This window comes from Apteryx rowi, unplaced genomic scaffold (genome assembly GCF_003343035.1).
Source record: "Apteryx rowi isolate R43461 unplaced genomic scaffold, aptRow1 scaffold_595, whole genome shotgun sequence".
Lineage (NCBI taxonomy): Eukaryota > Metazoa > Chordata > Aves > Apterygiformes > Apterygidae > Apteryx > Apteryx rowi.
The window spans coordinates 411,056-428,789 of NW_020450866.1; the positions used below are offsets into that span (position 1 = coordinate 411,056).

General features: G+C 37.4%; 1 protein-coding gene across 4 annotated transcripts; it reads left to right on the forward strand.

The window, feature by feature from the left end:
* Positions 1–37: 37 nt before the first annotated feature.
* Positions 38–16,522, forward strand: CCDC126 (coiled-coil domain containing 126). 4 transcript variants are annotated; one of them, XM_026082833.1, is made up of 4 exons: positions 38–156; positions 11,104–11,236; positions 11,875–12,279; positions 14,863–16,522. In XM_026082833.1, the coding sequence occupies exons 3-4, from the start codon at positions 12,042–12,044 to the stop codon at positions 15,042–15,044; spliced, it is 420 nt and encodes a 139-aa protein (XP_025938618.1). In that variant the 5' UTR covers positions 38–156; positions 11,104–11,236; positions 11,875–12,041; the 3' UTR covers positions 15,045–16,522. The 4 variants fall into 4 exon arrangements, with proteins under 4 accessions (XP_025938618.1, XP_025938619.1, XP_025938620.1 ...); XM_026082834.1 differs by lacking the exon at positions 38–156 and adding an exon at positions 163–298; XM_026082835.1 differs by lacking the exon at positions 38–156 and adding an exon at positions 1,473–2,784.
* Positions 16,523–17,734: the final 1,212 nt, after the last annotated feature.

Consider the following 17,734-nt stretch of genomic DNA (forward strand, 5'->3'; position numbering starts at 1 on the left):
CAGCGCTGCCCGCGGCGGCCCGCGCGGGCGCGCTGCTCGCCGCGGTGCTTCGGTGCGCCCCTAGGCTGCCTAACTATTTCAGGATGTGATGCAACGTCCTTGGGTGGTCGAGAGGCGATGGAAGGAGCAAGCGCTTTTCCTGTCCGTGGTGACCGGGTGAATACCTGCATGTTATTAAGTTCTCCTCTTCAGGCCGGTTCTGTGGAGATCACCTCAGGCTTGTCATCTCCTTAACCGCAGTGCTGGAGAGGTTCTTAACCTCTAACGTGTTTTTAGGCGCCCTCGCATACATCGATCAGTAAGGCAGAAACGTGCTGTTGCTTTTGTTTGAGTAGATGCAAGTCCTGTTTTCAGATAATGCCTGTTGATCTTTATTTTTAAAGTGATTTGTTTTGAAACACCGAGGGATGTATTAAAATATGTCAATCTAATGCAACCTGAGAAAACCTAGAACTTGCTCGGGACTTCCTAAAATACTTTGCGGTTTGTTTCCTTCCTCATTTGCAATGGCCTTTCTGTCATAAACTATGACTGCAGTGACTCTGCAAGATTGATGATTTTATTGTACTGTGAAGACCTAACTTTCAAAGGGGCTAAGCATACTTAGCGTGATGTCATGGAACTTGGAAAGAAGAAAAAGAGTACGTTTAATCCATACTCAAGCAAAAACAGGATCATTCATAATGGTAGATTAAATGACACTAACAACTTTTCATAGAAACCAACAGGCAAAATGGTTGTTTAATGTTAGGAGATTATATAATATTTAAAACTTCCTGACAGCAAGGATTGTGAAATAATACTTCCTTCTTAAAATATGATTTTATTGCTTTTATGTGTAGTCACTGATGATATTTTAAGTACTTTTTTTTTACTTTACATGAAATTTATTTCTATAAATATTTACAGTGTACTAGCATGTCTCTTCTGTATTTCTGTAGCCCATTTAATCATTCATTAATATGAACTTCCTCTTCAGTTTCCTAATCTAACATGATAATATCCTGCAAATTCTCTTTTATGTATCTCATTATCTAAAAGATACTGACAGCTAGAACTGAGTGTGATTTCTGGATTTGTGTGCCAGAAAGCAGTTCAGAGAGGAATTTTTGTTCTGTCCTGTGACATGATATCGAGTCCCTTTACTGCAGTTTAAAACACTTTAACAATGGACATTTTTTTTCCTAGTGGGTGGATGGATTATGGGGAGGGGTGACAGTTTTTCACTTTGCAAGGTGAGCTTTGTAGGAATCGTGACTTTTTTTTTTTCAAAGAAACCTTCAGAATATGAACACAACATAATAGCTAAGCATGTATGTGATTTGCTCTAACTCATGGCAATTTAGTATTTATTGTAGATCAAATGTCATGAATTGCTCTTTCACTGCTCATAAGAATATCAAAGAAAGGAGACAAGGAGAAGATAAAAACAATATACTGTAAGTAGCATATTGTTCTAGTGTCACAAGTGGAGGAATTGTAGTTGTAGATCAAACATGGAAGTTTTTTGCTACGTTTTCTCCCATTTCAATGGCTGGAGATACCCATGTGTATAAAGCCTGAATTATTCTGACCTCTTTTTGTCATTTTATATGTTACAATATATAATTATTTAATAATTCATTTCAGCTACTTGACAGTTCCAGGGGTTTAAGCAATTATGTTGGAATTCCTTTGGTCTAATAAATAGGTCTTTTTTCCTAAGGCTTTTACAGGTGTTAATAAAGCTACTTGCAGTTCTTTTAATTTTTGTATTCTCTTCTGTTAGAGATGCCTCATGGCTTCTTGCTAGTTGAAGGAGGTATTGGTATTAGCTAATCACATGCTGTTTAGCTTCAGAGTTGGAGGTCATTTAACTGCTAAAAGTAAAATATTTCCCCCAGATATCATGATCACTTCTCATACCTTCTCCAAGAACAGTTAAGGACACTAGCTCTTGCATCTTGCCCAAACTATAACTAGGATAAATGCGAGCGGTCAGCTTAAATTGTCATCTGTGCAGTCAGCGTATCTGAAGACGAGTGTTGAAAATGGCCATTGTTTCCAGTAGTAATCAAAAATCTGTTGTACAACTCAATTATTTAAATGAACATTTGTTGTCCTGGTGCAAGTTTACTGCTAAAATGTACTTGACTGGGTATTTGTTATTTGACAAGCTTTTTCAGCTATGTTTGAAATCTTGTACTGTTAGGTGGCCTGGGTTTCCTCAACTGAGTGTTACTAATAGCCCTCTAAATCTTCTTGTAGCATTGTCAACTTTACAAACACATTATTTTCTTTACCGTTTGCCTATGTAACTTAAAAGAGGGGGAGCTGTAAGTGTAAAACAGCACCTAGACAATACTAAATTCAAGAGGTCTTAAAATGTATTCCACTGGGGTGGAGAGGGCAAATTTAATTTGTCTGGTTACGTTACAAGGAATCTGCAGAATTCAAACCGAGTATGGATGTGTGCAAGACTTGTCCACCAAAGGCATGTTTCAGTGTAAAGTTTCGATGCCCTTTTTTGTTACTGTTCTATGGGATTAGTACTTGTGTGGATGCTCCACAGTGTGCTCCTGTATGACTGGTTCTACAGAGGCAGTCTCTCTATCATTGTAGCAGTGACTTTGCTAGTTCATTTTTTTCCCTTTAGTTCTCTTCAAAAATGTTCACTGAAAATGCCTTTCTTCTCAGTAGCCTACATTCATGATCTTACAAGTATGGCTCTCTGCAAAACTAGCTAAAATTAGCTAAACCTTGTGGCCTCAGAAGGAAGTGTTGGATTCCTATGTGATTTGGAAGGTGAGGTTCAAACACAGCTGTGAAATTTCATAACAGAACAGGGGTACCTGTTAGGGCTTTGCAAGGGAATATTTGTCATAGCCCAGTGTTAAACTGCAACAAAAGAATTGTGGCAATCCTGCAAGGACATAAGATGCCAAGAAGGTACCTGATGCTGTGTCATAACTATGGTTCTGATGACCAAGGGTCTTACTATAATCATCTGAAAGACGGTGGTAAAGCATATGGAGAAAAGTGTGCCAGACAGAAGGAAAATGGTTTTTTTGAAGAAGCTGATATGGAGATGTGGGAACATTTTGAGGCCCAGATGGACCTAGTGGGAGGAGGGGAACTTCAGCAAGCATAATATACTGTCCCCATTGATATATGCTTTCTTTAATTTTCTTCACAACCCTTGCCAAGTCATTTTCCCTCTCAAAATCTTGGCTGACCGCCCACAGGCAAGGAACAAAGAATTTCTATTTTTAAGTAGCTGGTTTATTTTAAAAGCATGCACTGACAGTAGTAGGCAAAATAAAGAGAAAAATACCAGGATACTTTAAGGAACCAAAAAGCATTTCCAACTGCATTCTTAAGCAGAATCCTTAGACTTAATGCAAAGTAAAAACAGTTGTTGGCAGAGAAAATGTTAAATAAAACAATGCAAAGAGGATTCCATGTGTTTAACTAACCAATATTACTGAAATATTGAAATACAAAAGGCAATCTAGTGTTTGGGTACTCGGATGATTTTACAGCACAGCCATTGTAAACTTGTGGGTTTTCAAGTCTAAAGCAGTATTTTTTGCTTTCAACTCAAAGTCCATCTACAAAACAAATTGTCTGTGTGCTGCCCTTAGAGACTCATAGAAGATAAAACTGTTGGTGGGTTAAGGCATGGTTTTTGAGGTAGTCGTAGCAGCTAGTTAGCAATGACAATACCTGTCTGCTTCAAGAGCTGTGACTTACGCTGGCCCAGATACCCTTTTGCTGCATTGAGAAACAGGGAGTGGCAGGAGCATGTACTGAGATTTTCTTCCCTCTTTTTTGCACCACTGTGAAAGAAAACTATAGGTATTCTTGGTAGTTGCTTATCTCTTTTTGCTATTTCCTTAAGGCTAATGATGTCTTTCTGTGATTTCATTTGGAATGACCCTTAAAGGTAGTCCCTGAAAGTCAGGTAGCAATAAGGCAAAGGGATTTCCCCCCCCCCCCCCCCCCCCGAGTTCCTGGGTAATTGCAAATCTAGAGCACACAGAGGTAGAGAATAAAGGAGCATGTGTTGTGGGAGAAGGCATAAAGACAGATGTGCTGGAAAGGGCACCAGGCATTAGGCAGCTCCTTTGGCTATGCATTACAAAAGTGGTACAGAGCAGCTGAAAACTGCAGTCCAGCAGCCATTGTTCTGATGGGTCATCTTTTTTTTTCCAGAAAGTTGTCTTCGTACCCATTTTTAAGATAGCACTGTGCTGTATAGTGCTGTTCTTTTTTACTTGAGCCTAGTAGGTATTACTGTCTGTTGTTTTGTATTGGATGGTCTGTGATGCAGTCTGCAAAGGCCCTCGAGCCTCATCAGCACACGGGTAGAGCATTTTGATGGGCTTTAATGTGTCAGACTTTGCTAAGGTTTTTCAAAATAGGATACTTTTCTGTGTTCCCTCTCTGCTGGTGACATTCTTCTGTTGACTTCACAAATTTTATAGCGAGAATAATAGGCGTACTTAACATGCTGAGAGTTGATCTTGTCAGAAGACAGCTCAGTCATGGTTTCAGTGTTCTAGGGACATCCATTGCTGTTAGTTGTTTGGCTCTTAGTAGAATATTCTGCTCTTTCGTGGTGCTATGCGGTTGTTTGTGTGAACCTGATTAATGAACCTGGGAACCAAAGGGAGATGTTGGTCTACAGAAGTCACCATTGCCTATGTAGCAGTACAGGAAAATGGTTTTACTGGCATCTTTTCAGGAACTCACTTGTTTTTAAAAATGCAAGAACTGTGATCCTTTCCTGGACACCAGTTTTAAATGTGAACGAAATGTGCAAAATGATTCGTTAAGGGAAGTGTGTGTATGTATATGAAGAGAGAATTGAAGGGAGGGAATTTGAGCATGTGTCTTTTATTATCCCATCATAGTTGAATTAAATGAATTAAAAGTTATTTCTCCATCTGTTATTTTCTATGTATTGCCAGGAATCATTGTTCTGTATAACAGGATATACTTAATTCTTTGGGCACCTGGTTGTCAGCTGCACCCTATGCGGATTTTTCTACTACCAAGCTGATAGCCATCTAAGATAGCAGGCTACCAGCATGCGAGCACTACCAGAGCAGCTCTGATTTTTGGTGTTCCTGCTCTGGGAAAATCTCAGCAGGGAGCTTCTGGAATCTGTGCTTCAAGGTGCTTATTTCATAGTCCCAATGATTAGTTGGTCCATGAATGCATTAAACAGTTGTTCTGTGTTCTATTTCTTTGTTTTTTTTTCTAAACAGTCATTCTTTAGGCTTCTAATTTTCATTGCTGCACACTCACTGCTCTGATAGGTTTACAAATATGAAAGAACTAGTCTCAGAATGGTCTGAGGACTGTCGGTCCTCGGAATGGTCAGCGCAATGTCCCTCAGTTGACTGACCATGAAGCAAAATGTTGGAAAATCAGAAAACAAAAGAGGATTTTATAGGTCACAGAGGAAAATGGGGGAGGGGGGGAACGACTACAAAGATGCAAAAAAGAAAAGTAATAGGACGGAGATAATAAAACTGAGAAAACATCTCCCAGTGTTCTGTAATGCACTGCAATTTTTTTTCTCTGTTGCATAATATTTTGGATATTGTGGTGAAGTATCAAACAGCACCATTTGTTGTTTACTAATACAGTCCCTCACTGTACTGAAAGATGTTTGATGCCAGAAATTTAATAGAAATTTCTAGTATAGACATTAGCATTAGTATGCTAATTGTAAATCTTTAATGGCTTCATAAATTTGTTGCACTTCCACTGAGATTGTAATAAATTCTAATTTTGTACTGTACAATTATTTTGTAGTAATTACTAATGTCAGCTTCTATTTGCACTGTCCTAATTTCTCTCTGCTATCTGTTTTTTTCGAGATCTTTTTCCCTCTTCATCTTTGTGACTTTAGGTGCATGCAGCCTCCTGTGATTATATCTGGCATCTCTTTTTTGTTCTTTGTCATTATAAATCACTTTCTCTATTTATACAGTTAATAATGATAATTATTCACAAAGCCAGGCTTGCTTTTGAATTCACTGTGTCAGACTGTTGTTGATCATAATTTGGCAGTGAGGAACAATTAGTATTATGGTAGTAAGTAATATGTTGAGTAAAATTCCTGTTTATCATGTTTATCCTGTTTATTAATATATTTAGTTCTGTAAAGACCTAAATCTTTGTATAGGTCTCTAGGCTATTACTGAGGAAGTACTGCCTCAACATTTGATATTATATCTTTCAAAATATGTGAGCAAAGAGGTGACTTTATTGGACTGTATGCTAATGATACTATTTTCAATGCTTTTTTTTTTTTTTTTGGCCTTATCCTTAAAATCTTTTGTAACCTTGAGTGTAATGGGATAAATGCAGCTCTCAGGCTTCTGAATGCGGCTCTCGGACTTCCGTTCTCTGTTCTTTCCTCCTTTTTGGTTCTATTTTGTAGCCAACTTCTGTTATGCTTTTGCTAAAGCTGTTTACTACCAAAAGTACCTGATGCAGAATTAAGGTTGCCTGCTGCTTTCTTGTAGCTAGTCATCTTTATCTATACTGTTCTTTTTTTAAAAAAACTGGAAGGTACACATCACACACTTTTAAGCACAGTTTTAATTTTTACCCTCCTGATGCTTGTAACCACTTGTAGCAGTTCAGGAAGGGTGGGTTCCTCTTGTGCAGACCAGAAAAATGCTGATGAAAATGTACTGGTGTTTAGGGACCAGAAATGTAGAACCCACCACTGCCTTATATGCCCTCCAAGTGCTCTTCACTGCAGTATTCAGCTGCTGTAATGAGCTGACTGACTAGCAGAATGGGCAGCGGAATAAGGTACACTGTAACCTTTTAAGTATTTGAAAATGCCTTGTTTTCATCATATGCTTAGGTTGTTTCCAAAGGTGTGTGAGGCTTTTCTTTGCCTTGGGAATTGTTGAGTGTTTGGTGTTGTACATGAACATGGTCTCTGGTGTTTACTGCGAGTAAGTAAAGCAGAATCTGAAGAAGTCTTTGCAACAAGGTTGAAATATGATGTTTTGCAAGGATAGGGTGATTTCCATGGAGTACAGATAGTATTCAAACCTAAGTCTAGTATTACTGGTTAGTTAAGTAGCATAAGAAATACTAAAACTTTGCTTTAGTACAAAACATATATTGGATTGTCTGTTTGTTTTTTTTCCTTTGGTCTCCCTTTCTTTTGGGTCATGCACTCATGAATGCAATTTATATGTGATTTTGGTGTTGGAATACAGCTCAGATGATAGTGTTATGATAGTATGTTGGGGAAGATGGTTGTGTTAGTTCATTGTGTTCATTGTCAGATGGGTGGCATTGTTTGTCCTCGTACTACTGGACAATGTTAACTCTGCATTTGGCAGGTTTCTTAGACTATAGTTCGGCAGCAGCAACAATGAAGAGAGCCAAACTGTTTATATGCTTATGAAAGGCAAACCTAGCCTCAGATCCTTTTCTCTGGAATTGTCTGTAGTTGAAGATAAGTTTGAAAGATTCTCACTTCTTCCTGCAGTTGCAATTTTGCCTGCATAGTCAGCTCAGTTTTTCTATGTTCCCTCCTCAGATTTTCATATTCATTCTTGGCTGTATTCCTCCATCTTCACGGTCTTCCCCCTTCTGTCTCAGTAGGGGTGGTAAGAATGTCAAAAATGCATAGCTCTGATATGTCCGTTCTTCCTTTGCTCCCCTGCACTGCTTTGAGTTTTCCTTTCCCGTAAAGCACTTCCACTGAGGTTGGGAGAGTGGTAAGCCTGAAGTTCCTACCTGGGCTGAGCTGGTGAAGAAGAAAGTCTCAGCTTTCTTTTCCACCTGCTCAGGGAGTGGTAGGTAAGGAGGAATGGAGAGAATGAGAGAAAAGAAAGATCCCAGGAGACTGTTAGTTCCTTCTTCCAAGTATGCCATTATCTCATGAGATACTACCTGTGAATTATTGAAAACAAAGGTCTATTCTGCAGACAAATTGTGTTTAAACTGGTAGTATTTGTGCAGAGAAGTGCTGACCCTTCAGGGCAACAAGAGGTAAAAGTTTATCCAATCCCTCCATCTTACTTATTGTGCTATTTTCTTCCTAATATGCACATCTACTCCTCCAATACCCTTTTTTTTCCTACTTGCAAATCACTGTAGTATAAACTTGCTTTTCTTTTGTCATTCTGCCCTGTGTAAACTTGGAAGGGTCTTGCAGACAAGAGTGTGCTGGGGGATACTAGAAGTGCATGTATCGGGAAGAAAGAGGAGGAGACCAGATCTCCACAACTTTGAAATTACGCTGGAATTCAATAAAAAGCCTTTGCAGCATTGGGGAAGTGGCGCAGGTGCAAACCGTGCCATTCATTTAGTACATCTTTCTCCCCATTCCAGTGTTTGGGTGTTGTGCCATATGCCCAGAAGACTAAATCCTTGCTTTCCACCAGTCTCAGTAGTCAGTGTGTGCACTGTGAATCCAATACACATGGCAAAGACCCAGTCTGTAATTCCTACTGCTCCATGGCAGGAGTTTACTCAATCTGTTCATTTTGGCTAGGACTCTGATGCTGGCTCCTGGTTTCATTTATAGTGTGACAGCAGTGTTATTCCCATTCCAAAGCTCTGTAGTAATATTGTCCGCTAAACTGTTTCAGAATGAGACTTGTGTGGAGATCTGTGGAGAGCTGAAAGTCACTACAATTCTGCAAAGAGGACCTGTGTTATTTTCAGACCCCAAATAACAGGGGTTGAAACATTTGCATGTATAAAACATAGGCCTTTGGGGAGGGAGGTTTGAAACTTGTAGTTTTTCTCTTTGAGAGATACTATTTGCTTGTCTTAGCCATCATGTGAATACCCTATTTCTGGACCTAATCTATAACTGTTTTCTATTATATTTGACACCATTCAGGGATTATGTACATGCATAATGACGTAGGTCAGTTTATGCTTTGAAGCCTGAGTGCAAAGCCCTGGATTTGGCAAAGAGCTAGGGAAAAGAAGTCTTGGTTAGCTCATGTTTAGGGAGAGTCTGTTCCAGGAAACCTTTAACCACCCAGTTCCAAATATTCATGGCTGATACTACAGAATATCAAGGTTTTATGGTTGTTTCTCTATTTTATATGTTTAAGAGATTTTTTTATCTTAAAAACATTTTTTGGGGGGACAAGTACATTCTCTGAATGAAATAACAATGCACTGAAGTTATGGTGGGATATTAAGTTTATTGCACATTGGCTATTTGTCCATGTGCATAGTCACATCCCACAGTTACACTAAGTAGCATATTCCTCATTCAGTGGCTTGTGCTTGCTACTTCCTTTTCCTGTAGCGTGTTCTAATGTAAGATTCTATGTCCTAGCAGTTGCTATAGGGCATTTTACATGCAGCAACTTGTTACTTTACAGCAACTTTAGTGTCCAAGTTCTGAACCCAAGCTGCTGGTTTGGGATTACCATTAGTTTTGGGTGCCGTTTGGGTTTACCATTTTCAGAATAGTTTGGATATGCATGTTGATTTTAGAGCACTTTGGAAATTTGCCACTTGAATCAGTCACTTTGGCCTGCCTATTCAAAGTTTTATCCAAAGAGCAAAGGTGGAGAGTAAGCAACAAGCGCAACTGAGAACACTGATGACGCTTGCGTTTGCAGTAGACTGAAGCATATTGGTGTAAGACCAGTTAAGTTGGCCAAGTGAGGCGATAAAAAACATTAAGTTTAGATCCATGGTTAGCACAATGAGAAATATGGTCTAAATATTCTAAACTAATCCTATCGATTAAAAATGGACACCTGAGTACCACTGTAGAAATCCCAGTGGGGAACTCTGATAAATGTGTAGCTGCAGTCCAAAAAGCACTGATGTCTGATTAAAGGGGGGAAAGAATGGACACTGACATGGAAAACATACTATCATATAAAATAAGTAGCTGTATCCAGACTACTGTGTGAAACAATGTTACTGTCGCGTGAAGGGAGGACAAGGGGTAATCAACTTTGCCTGCCAGGGCCCTCCTCAAACGGACTTTCACTGAGTCAGGTTCGCAAAGTTGATCAAAATAGACAATTTATTAAAGCGACAGATCAACAGGTTCAGGATTGCCAGTGATAAATGCACTTACTGCAACAAATTCTACTTTTTCTGAGCTCAAACTGATAAYTAAGCGCTTTCAMCAATGGTATTTTTCCCGGGGTAAYRTCCGAYGTTGTCGGAGGCGCAAACCTTACCAAAAAGGYGTCCCTGTTTTGGGGAGGAGAGAGGTCYAGGCCCGTCGACCYGTCYGTAGGTTGGTGYTCTCGTCCTYSAARTGGAGGAYYGTTTATGCACTGAATTTATACTCTTGGCGAGGTGGGGCTGAGTCAAACACTGTGGGATGTTTGGTCCTTGTCGAGCTCAGTAGAGGGTGTCAATGGCTGCTGGTCTTTATTTGCTTTTGCCCCTATCAACAACACCAGGCTGCAAGTCTCCCGCCTCGCCCCAGGTGTCGTTTTGGATAGAGCAGTGGCAAGTGGCAAGACCTGCGCCTCGCCCTGGGCGTTGCCTCACCCCTCACCAGCACGGGCATCAGGCCGCAAATCACCCTTTGTATCCACTGTTTACCCCACGGCAGGAGCGATCACAGATAATCACAGACCATTATCCCACAAACAATAGTAACTTTCTCACGAAAAAGTGTTGAATGATTGGAAAAGTTTCAGAGGTGGCTGAAAAATGAGAAACACGAAGTAGTAATACACATGTAAAGAGTCTAACCCCCCTCATTTGATGGAAGATGAATAAGAGAAGGTATGTATACAATACATATGTGTTCATCTGTATGTGATGAATCTGGAACATCTGCTCTCACTGTCTTATGACACAAGAAAAGGGAGACGTTTTAGTGAGATTTTTTCCCAAGTTAAAAAAAAAAAAGCCTATGTTGAAATCAATTCTTGGGCATTCAGATGTATGCATTTATAATAAAATGGAACTTGATTATATTTTTTTCCCCCTAACAGTTGCTTAAAGTTAGGTTTAAAAATGTATTCGGTTTTAAAAACATGTGGCTTGAAGTGCTCAACTTCAGGCACTTCCATGTGAAAATTTTAGTTGTGTTAGTCCTGCAGTTTTTCATGTTTGAATGCATTTTTCTTTAAATAGAGAGCTCTCTGAAGATGTCCGGCTCATTGCTTCAAACTATCTGAACATTCACTTTTTAACTGCTGAAGCTTTCCTACAATTTGCTGTCTTTCTGAAGTCTTGATTTATTGAGGGATCAAAATTGGCTCCTATGGTAAGATTTTTTTTTTTTTTTTAAGTACTGGCAAAATGCCAGAAGTGTGCACAGCTTAATTTTAGTTTTATTTCTTTATTTAGCAAAACACCAAAAAGAAAAATTTCTTAATGCTGTGCAAAAGCAGAACAGGATGATGCCCAGGATTAATCTAAGAAACTCTGTTCTGCATTTTATTGTTTATGCTTACCCTGTGCTTCTAAATGAAAAATAAAAATCAAGTGAATGATTTCACAAGATCTTTTTTTTGCACAGATGTATCTCTATAACTCATTAAAATGTTGTGTATAAATTGAAAAATTTTTATAGATAAGTTTTACATGTCTTCTTTTCTAGATGTTGCATTTTGTTTTAAATGCATTTTAATTTAATATGAGTTCCAATTCCAGTATTTAAAACACTTCAGGTGATTAGTATAAGCATATGTTTTGATTTTTTTGATAATAAAAAATGGTAAAAATAAGAAGAGGAAACCTTGTAACAACGGGCAAGATATAAAGATGAGTCTACTTCTAAGATATAAATCTGCAGCTGTTTTATAGATTATGCAGTAGTATTACATTTGAAAACTGTTATTTGTCCTTGATCTCAACAATGTAGCAGTTTTGAATAACTGAGTAATATTTTACAAATTTCAGGAATCAAGACCAACTAAAACATGGAAAAGATGTATTCAAGATGACCCAGCCGGAGGACTTTTCACTTTATAGAAGTCGTCTTTTTGTTTAATATGTAACATAATTTGACTAAGTCAATTTCAGTTTCTTACCTTGAAATAAAGACACACCTGTGGCCTTCATCAGAAATGTTTTTAACATTTTCAAGAAAAAGCATGTCCCAGAAACTGAGTTTATTTTTATTAGTTTTTGGAATCATTTGGGGTTTGATGTTGCTACGCTACACTTTTCAGTATCCCAGACGCCAAAGCAGCAGTGAGTTGCGTGAACAGATATTAGACCTAAGTAAAAGATATGTCAAAGCACTTGCAGAAGAAAATAAAAATTTAATGAATGGTGGCAGTGGAGCTTCTATGGCAGGATATGGTAAGAGAAAAAACATGCTAGTTGTTCAAATATTTTTTTTCATGAAAACTGTAAAATTATAATATAGTTTTTATACTTTTTTTCTTCTTCTRTGTAATATATACTGCTCTTTGAGAGCAAAAATGCCAGGATTAACTGATTCGATTTTTCGCTTATTCACTGAAGCTGAAATTTAAGATGTGGTGCAATGTAACACTTGAGAGCACAAGACTTTTGTTTTCCAGAGATGTTTTTTAGATATGTCTGAGTATATGACTACTTTTATTTTCAGGATTAACAGTAAAATTGTGGCTTTTCTGAATCTTAAACTAGTGAGGAATAAATACATGTATGATGTGGGAACTAAGTTTTAAATTAAATCATTTCAGCATTCCAGGTGCTCATTGTTCCTCTTTGCTACCTTACTGCCTTTTTTTTTTTTTTTTTTTTTTTTTTCTGTAAGTAGTAACAAAATAAACAGTGGAAGGCAACATAATGGTGGAGTTTGCAGTCTTGAGAGAGGCAATTATGAATTTAGCAGGATCTCCCCTTGCTTTAGAAGTAGCAAGTAGAGAATAAGGTTCCTTGTCTCTTGAGCTTTGATACTTGCAGCATTGTATCTCTCTCTTCAATTTACCTGTTAGTTTGATGAATGTGTGTCCAGTATTCATGCGTAGTTTATTGCTAGAGCCTGTGCTTGTTTTCTGAAATACAGAAAATATATTTTTGAGACTATAGTTTTGAGTTGTGTTTAGCAAAACCATGAAAACATCTTGTCTTGGTAATTTTAATCCTTCAGCTTCAAGCCCTTGTAGCTTCTCTTGAGGGGAGCCTACTATGAATTCCTAGTTAATCTCCTAGGAACTAGGTTTGAAGAAACTACCTGTGTTCTGTCATAAATAAAAAAATATATCTGTAAAAATAAGGGTAATACAAGGCCTAAAAAGAAATTATGAAAAAAAAGATAAATTCTGGTTTTATATTTGAAGATTTATATTAACATACTTTAATGCTTCTTTCTTAAGGAATCTTTATAAAGTGGGTCTCTGCTAATAGTAGGATGCCCTTTGTAGGTGCTCTCCTAAGAGGACTAACAGCAAAAATGTGTCTGAACTCTTTGCTGCTGCTCAGGAGCCAGGAGGCAAGTCTATGCTGACAAGAGGAGCAGGAAGCAGCCCGGGAGGCTGGGAGAAGGAGGGCAGTACCAAAATGTCTTGCTTTTATGGCACTTAGCAAATGTCAAAAAATTCCGTCATTTGTTAAGTTAATTTTTTTATTATTATTATTTGAAGGCCTCAATGATTTCTTTCCTGGATTACTTTCTGGGAAATTAGATTAAAAATCTTATGTACTGCAGTTTTATATTGCTGTATTTAAATCTGGCAGAGAGATTTGTCATCTAAGGTTTTGTCTGAATATAGTAAAAATGTAATAGTCAACTCTTGATCTACATGCTGATCATCAGACTTGCAAATTATGTAGACAGTGCCCTCCCTCAAAACTGTTGAGCGCAGAATAGTACTACAGAGCGCGTGACCCCACAGTACATGTCATTTTGTCATTTACAGCAGCCCTACTCTGTTTTTTGCTGTTCCTGCTCCAGTTGTAAAGCTATTGTTTTCCAAAGGTGACAATACTGAACAAGAGGTAGTTATTTTTAGAGAGAGGGAGAGACTGACTAACTTGAGATAATTTTTTTTTTTTGTAGAGACTGACAGATTTTTTTTTTTGTATTATTAATGTTTTCTTCACTTTCATACCTGTGTGTTTTTCCTTCCCCATTTTGCTAGAAAATTAAGAGCAAATTGTAAAGAGTGTGTGCCGGGGGGAAATCTTAACAACTTTTAAAACCAGCTAAGTTTGTTCATTTCTTCGAAATTTGAGAAGACTGTGGTATGAGTGTTGACAGCAGTGTAGTTAGCTTTTGTTGAAGGTTCTATTAATGGTATTGTTTTTGTGTTCCAGAAAACGGCTTTACAACACTCAAGATCCTTTTCCATCTCTTTGTTAGTAAATACATGGGGATTTTCTTACTCTCCTTTTATTGTTTTTTCAGATCAATTTAGGCTAAACGTATGCAAATTTTAAACTCAGAAAAAAGAAGTAACTTTTTTTTTCTGCTTTGTGCCTTGCATTGATACAACACTTTGTCACAATAATTTTTCTGTAGGATAGATCCCCTGGTTATTTAGAGAGAAGTGATTAAGAACTACCTTTTCTACGTTGGAAAGTGTTTACATATTTTCTAGTGCTGTCCAGGACTAAAAGGTGTCATAGCTGGGTATTCTAGTGCTGCTGTCTGGATGAAATTTGAAATATTGCCTTTGAATAGTCACCAGTCCCCTGGTCTAACTAGTGGTTACGTTCTTACTCAGTTCACAGTTTACCATTATGGTGGTATCTTTCCTGTCTAAAATAACAAATAAATGGTATTAAAAAAATTGAGAAGCTGTTTAGTTCTATACATATATGCTAATCTGTATTCTTTCCCAAAGAGTATAGTAAGAAGGACAGTGAATGTTAGGATGTAAATATGTCAAAATAACAGTTCTTTTCCACACATAGTTAGTGATAAGGTCTAATTTTTGTTGTTGTTATCTTCAGCTGATCTTAAGAGAACAATTGCTGTTCTTCTGGATGACATCTTACAACGCCTGGTGAAACTGGAAAGCAGAGTTGATTACATTGTTGTGAATGGCTCAGCAGCAAATACCACTAATGGAACTAGCAATCAAGTGCCACTGACTTCGAGTAAACGTGCAAATGCAGCAGGCAACATCAGATAGCAAACAGGGCCACGTTGTGCTGCTACAGCTCCGTTAGGTCCTATTTAAGACAAGCTTTTTATCTCTGGCTAGGGCAAAGCAATAGTTGACTCTAAAAGATGTGTACACTGTTCTATTATAGAATGTGCTGGTTATATGTAGGCCTAACTTATGTGCATAAGGTTCTCAAAGCATTACTTCATTGCCTTTGAGCAGCTCTTCTAAAGTGATCTTTGTTGTCTTTAAAGATATTTTGATATCATGATTTGGTGTAGTATGCCATGGGATGCTGACAATAAATGGAAAGCACTGGGAAACATATAGGTAGGTTTCTATATATATTTATTTAACTATAAATACAACATATCTTTTGGATAGGTGGGCAGTACTGTAGCTTATTCATTTTTTGTGATCTGCTTTAAACAGAGGTAACTAAGGAAGATGTATTGTTAAACTGATGTTAGAAAATGTGTATACTTACAGTATTTTGTTACTCATTTATTTACTAAAATGGTATTAAATTGAAGATAACATTGGGGGTAATATTTTAAAATTGTGACCCAAAGAATGTCTTTATTTGCACTGTCTGTCAGAATAGCTAGAGAGAATTTATTGTATATTTAAGAAAATCAATTATAATAGGGAAAAGTCTTAGGTAGTAACACTGTCCAGGTATATCCTTGGCCAGAATTAGGGCAGTTAGATTATCAAAAGCAAAACATAATCTGTGATATATGATTATTTCTTACAAAGATATTTAAGTCTATGTATTTTGTAATTGCAGATAAAAGTTATTTGAGTGATGAAATCAGTTTTGAATATGTGAATACTGATTATTTTTGTTCATTGCTGTTTCTTTTTAACTTTTTAGTACCTTGAAATTTGTGATGAATATAGCACACCATCTCCCTGAACTGCTTTTTTGATCAGGAGGGAGAACCGTGAATTAAAATGAAGGAAACAAAGTATCTCTGGATTTAACAGAGATACATGTACTAAAGGTGTCTTATCATGGAATATTTGAGAGCTAAGTTAATACTAGCCTTATATCTAAGTTAGCCTTACAGCAAAAAGAATTGCAGAGAGTATGCACTGTATTTCAAAATATTACTCAAGACATATGAAAGTGTCACTGAGTCTGTGGGGTTTTTTTTTGTTGTTTTTTGTTTTTTTTAAAGGTACTGAATTATTAGAGAGGAGGGAGGGTATGTTCAGGCACTTTTGCCAAAAATATGCTGGTTATTAGATCTTTTTCTGTGGGTTATATTAAGAGTGTTCTAATCCTATACTAAGAAAAAAAACCAGTAAGATCAGAGGTGCTGGATGATATATCATCCAAAGTTTTGTGGGTTTCTTCTTCTTTGCTTATATTCTGGTACAAAAGAAAATACATTTACAGCCTTAGTTAGTATCCAGCCGATTTTTCTTGTGTCATACTGTGTGTAAACATGTACTTCTTTGCAGAAAGAGAAAAATAAATTTTCAGTTGGACTTGTGAAGGCTCTTGTTCCTTTTTTTTTTTTTTAAATAGTCTTGTTGTTCTTACTATGTGTGTTCTAGATGTTTTAGGATTTGAAAAGTGTATGTCTCTGAACTTAAGAACACTTTAGATTTAGTAGTAGTACTGTCTGGTGTGTTCAACCTGCTCAGTCAGTGAGTGCTCTTGCTCTTGAAATTCTAATGTCTCTGCACTTTCCTCTGGTTGGAGGTGGGGATAACAGGGGGAAGAAATTAAAACAAAATAAAATGACTGGTTTGGATCTTTAATGGGGAAGACAACTAAGATTGAAGACGACTGGTGCATAACTTCTATTGAATCTGCAAGTCTCTATTGACAATGTGAAGATAGGTTTTTTTTATATCCATCTATCTATGCTGAGTACTTATTAATTTGTACCAAGTAAAACCTTAGTAGGTTATGTGCCTTTGTGCCATAAACATTAATCTGAGTAGATTTTGTATGTGCACATAAGGTGAGTTTTCTTGTAAGAGTAAGTGAACTTTAAAACAAAATTATTGAGGATTGTTAAACAAGTGTAACAAAAGTTGACAAATGAGTATTTGTCACTATTGCACGCACAGATTGTTTTATGCAAGTATTTTGAAGACTGATAGGTATATACTGACTTATATGCAGTTATGTACTTCTTATTTCATGGTTCCATTAGCAAAGTCACTTTTCTCTCAGGTTTTAGTATTACAGTGGCTCATTGGAATTCGATTGTACTTGACAGATATTTAAATATTTAAGGAGACTATAGCCTATGACACAAATGTTCCATTGACAAATATAGTTGAAGCTATTGTTTATCAAGAAGCATATTAAAAATATTCTACTGTCAGCCTAAATCTAATTTTGTGAAACCAGTAGTATTAGAGGTTGATACAGCAGTATGTCGGTGTCCATGATATTAGTCTTTCCCCTTTCTTCATGGCCAGTCTCATTCTATGCTGTGTGGCCATGCTGTGTCTCTGACTGTGCTCTCCCTTCACTGTCTGTCTCGGACAGTACTACTGCCTTGATTTCTGTGCTCCAGCAGTGCAGAGGGTAGAAGCTGAGCTTCCTCCTCTTTGCTGAGCTGATAGCACTTTTCAGAGTGGCAGAACTAAGTCTCAAGTGAGTGTGCACTAAGGGAGAGACAAGGGCAAGGGGCTTGCCCTGACCACGGGGCTCAATATAGCTCTTGAATTCTAAAACCAAATAAGCAGGC

What these genes read in the sequence shown, in the direction of transcription:
- CCDC126 (XM_026082833.1), top strand. Translation starts at nt 12,042, where the DNA reads ATGTTTTTAACATTTTCAAGAAAAAGCATGTCCCAGAAACTGAGTTTA. An exon ending in AGCTTCTATGGCAGGATATG is followed by an intron (nt 12,280 to 14,862) that starts GTAAGAGAAAAA and finishes TGTTATCTTCAG; the next exon opens with CTGATCTTAAGAGAACAATT.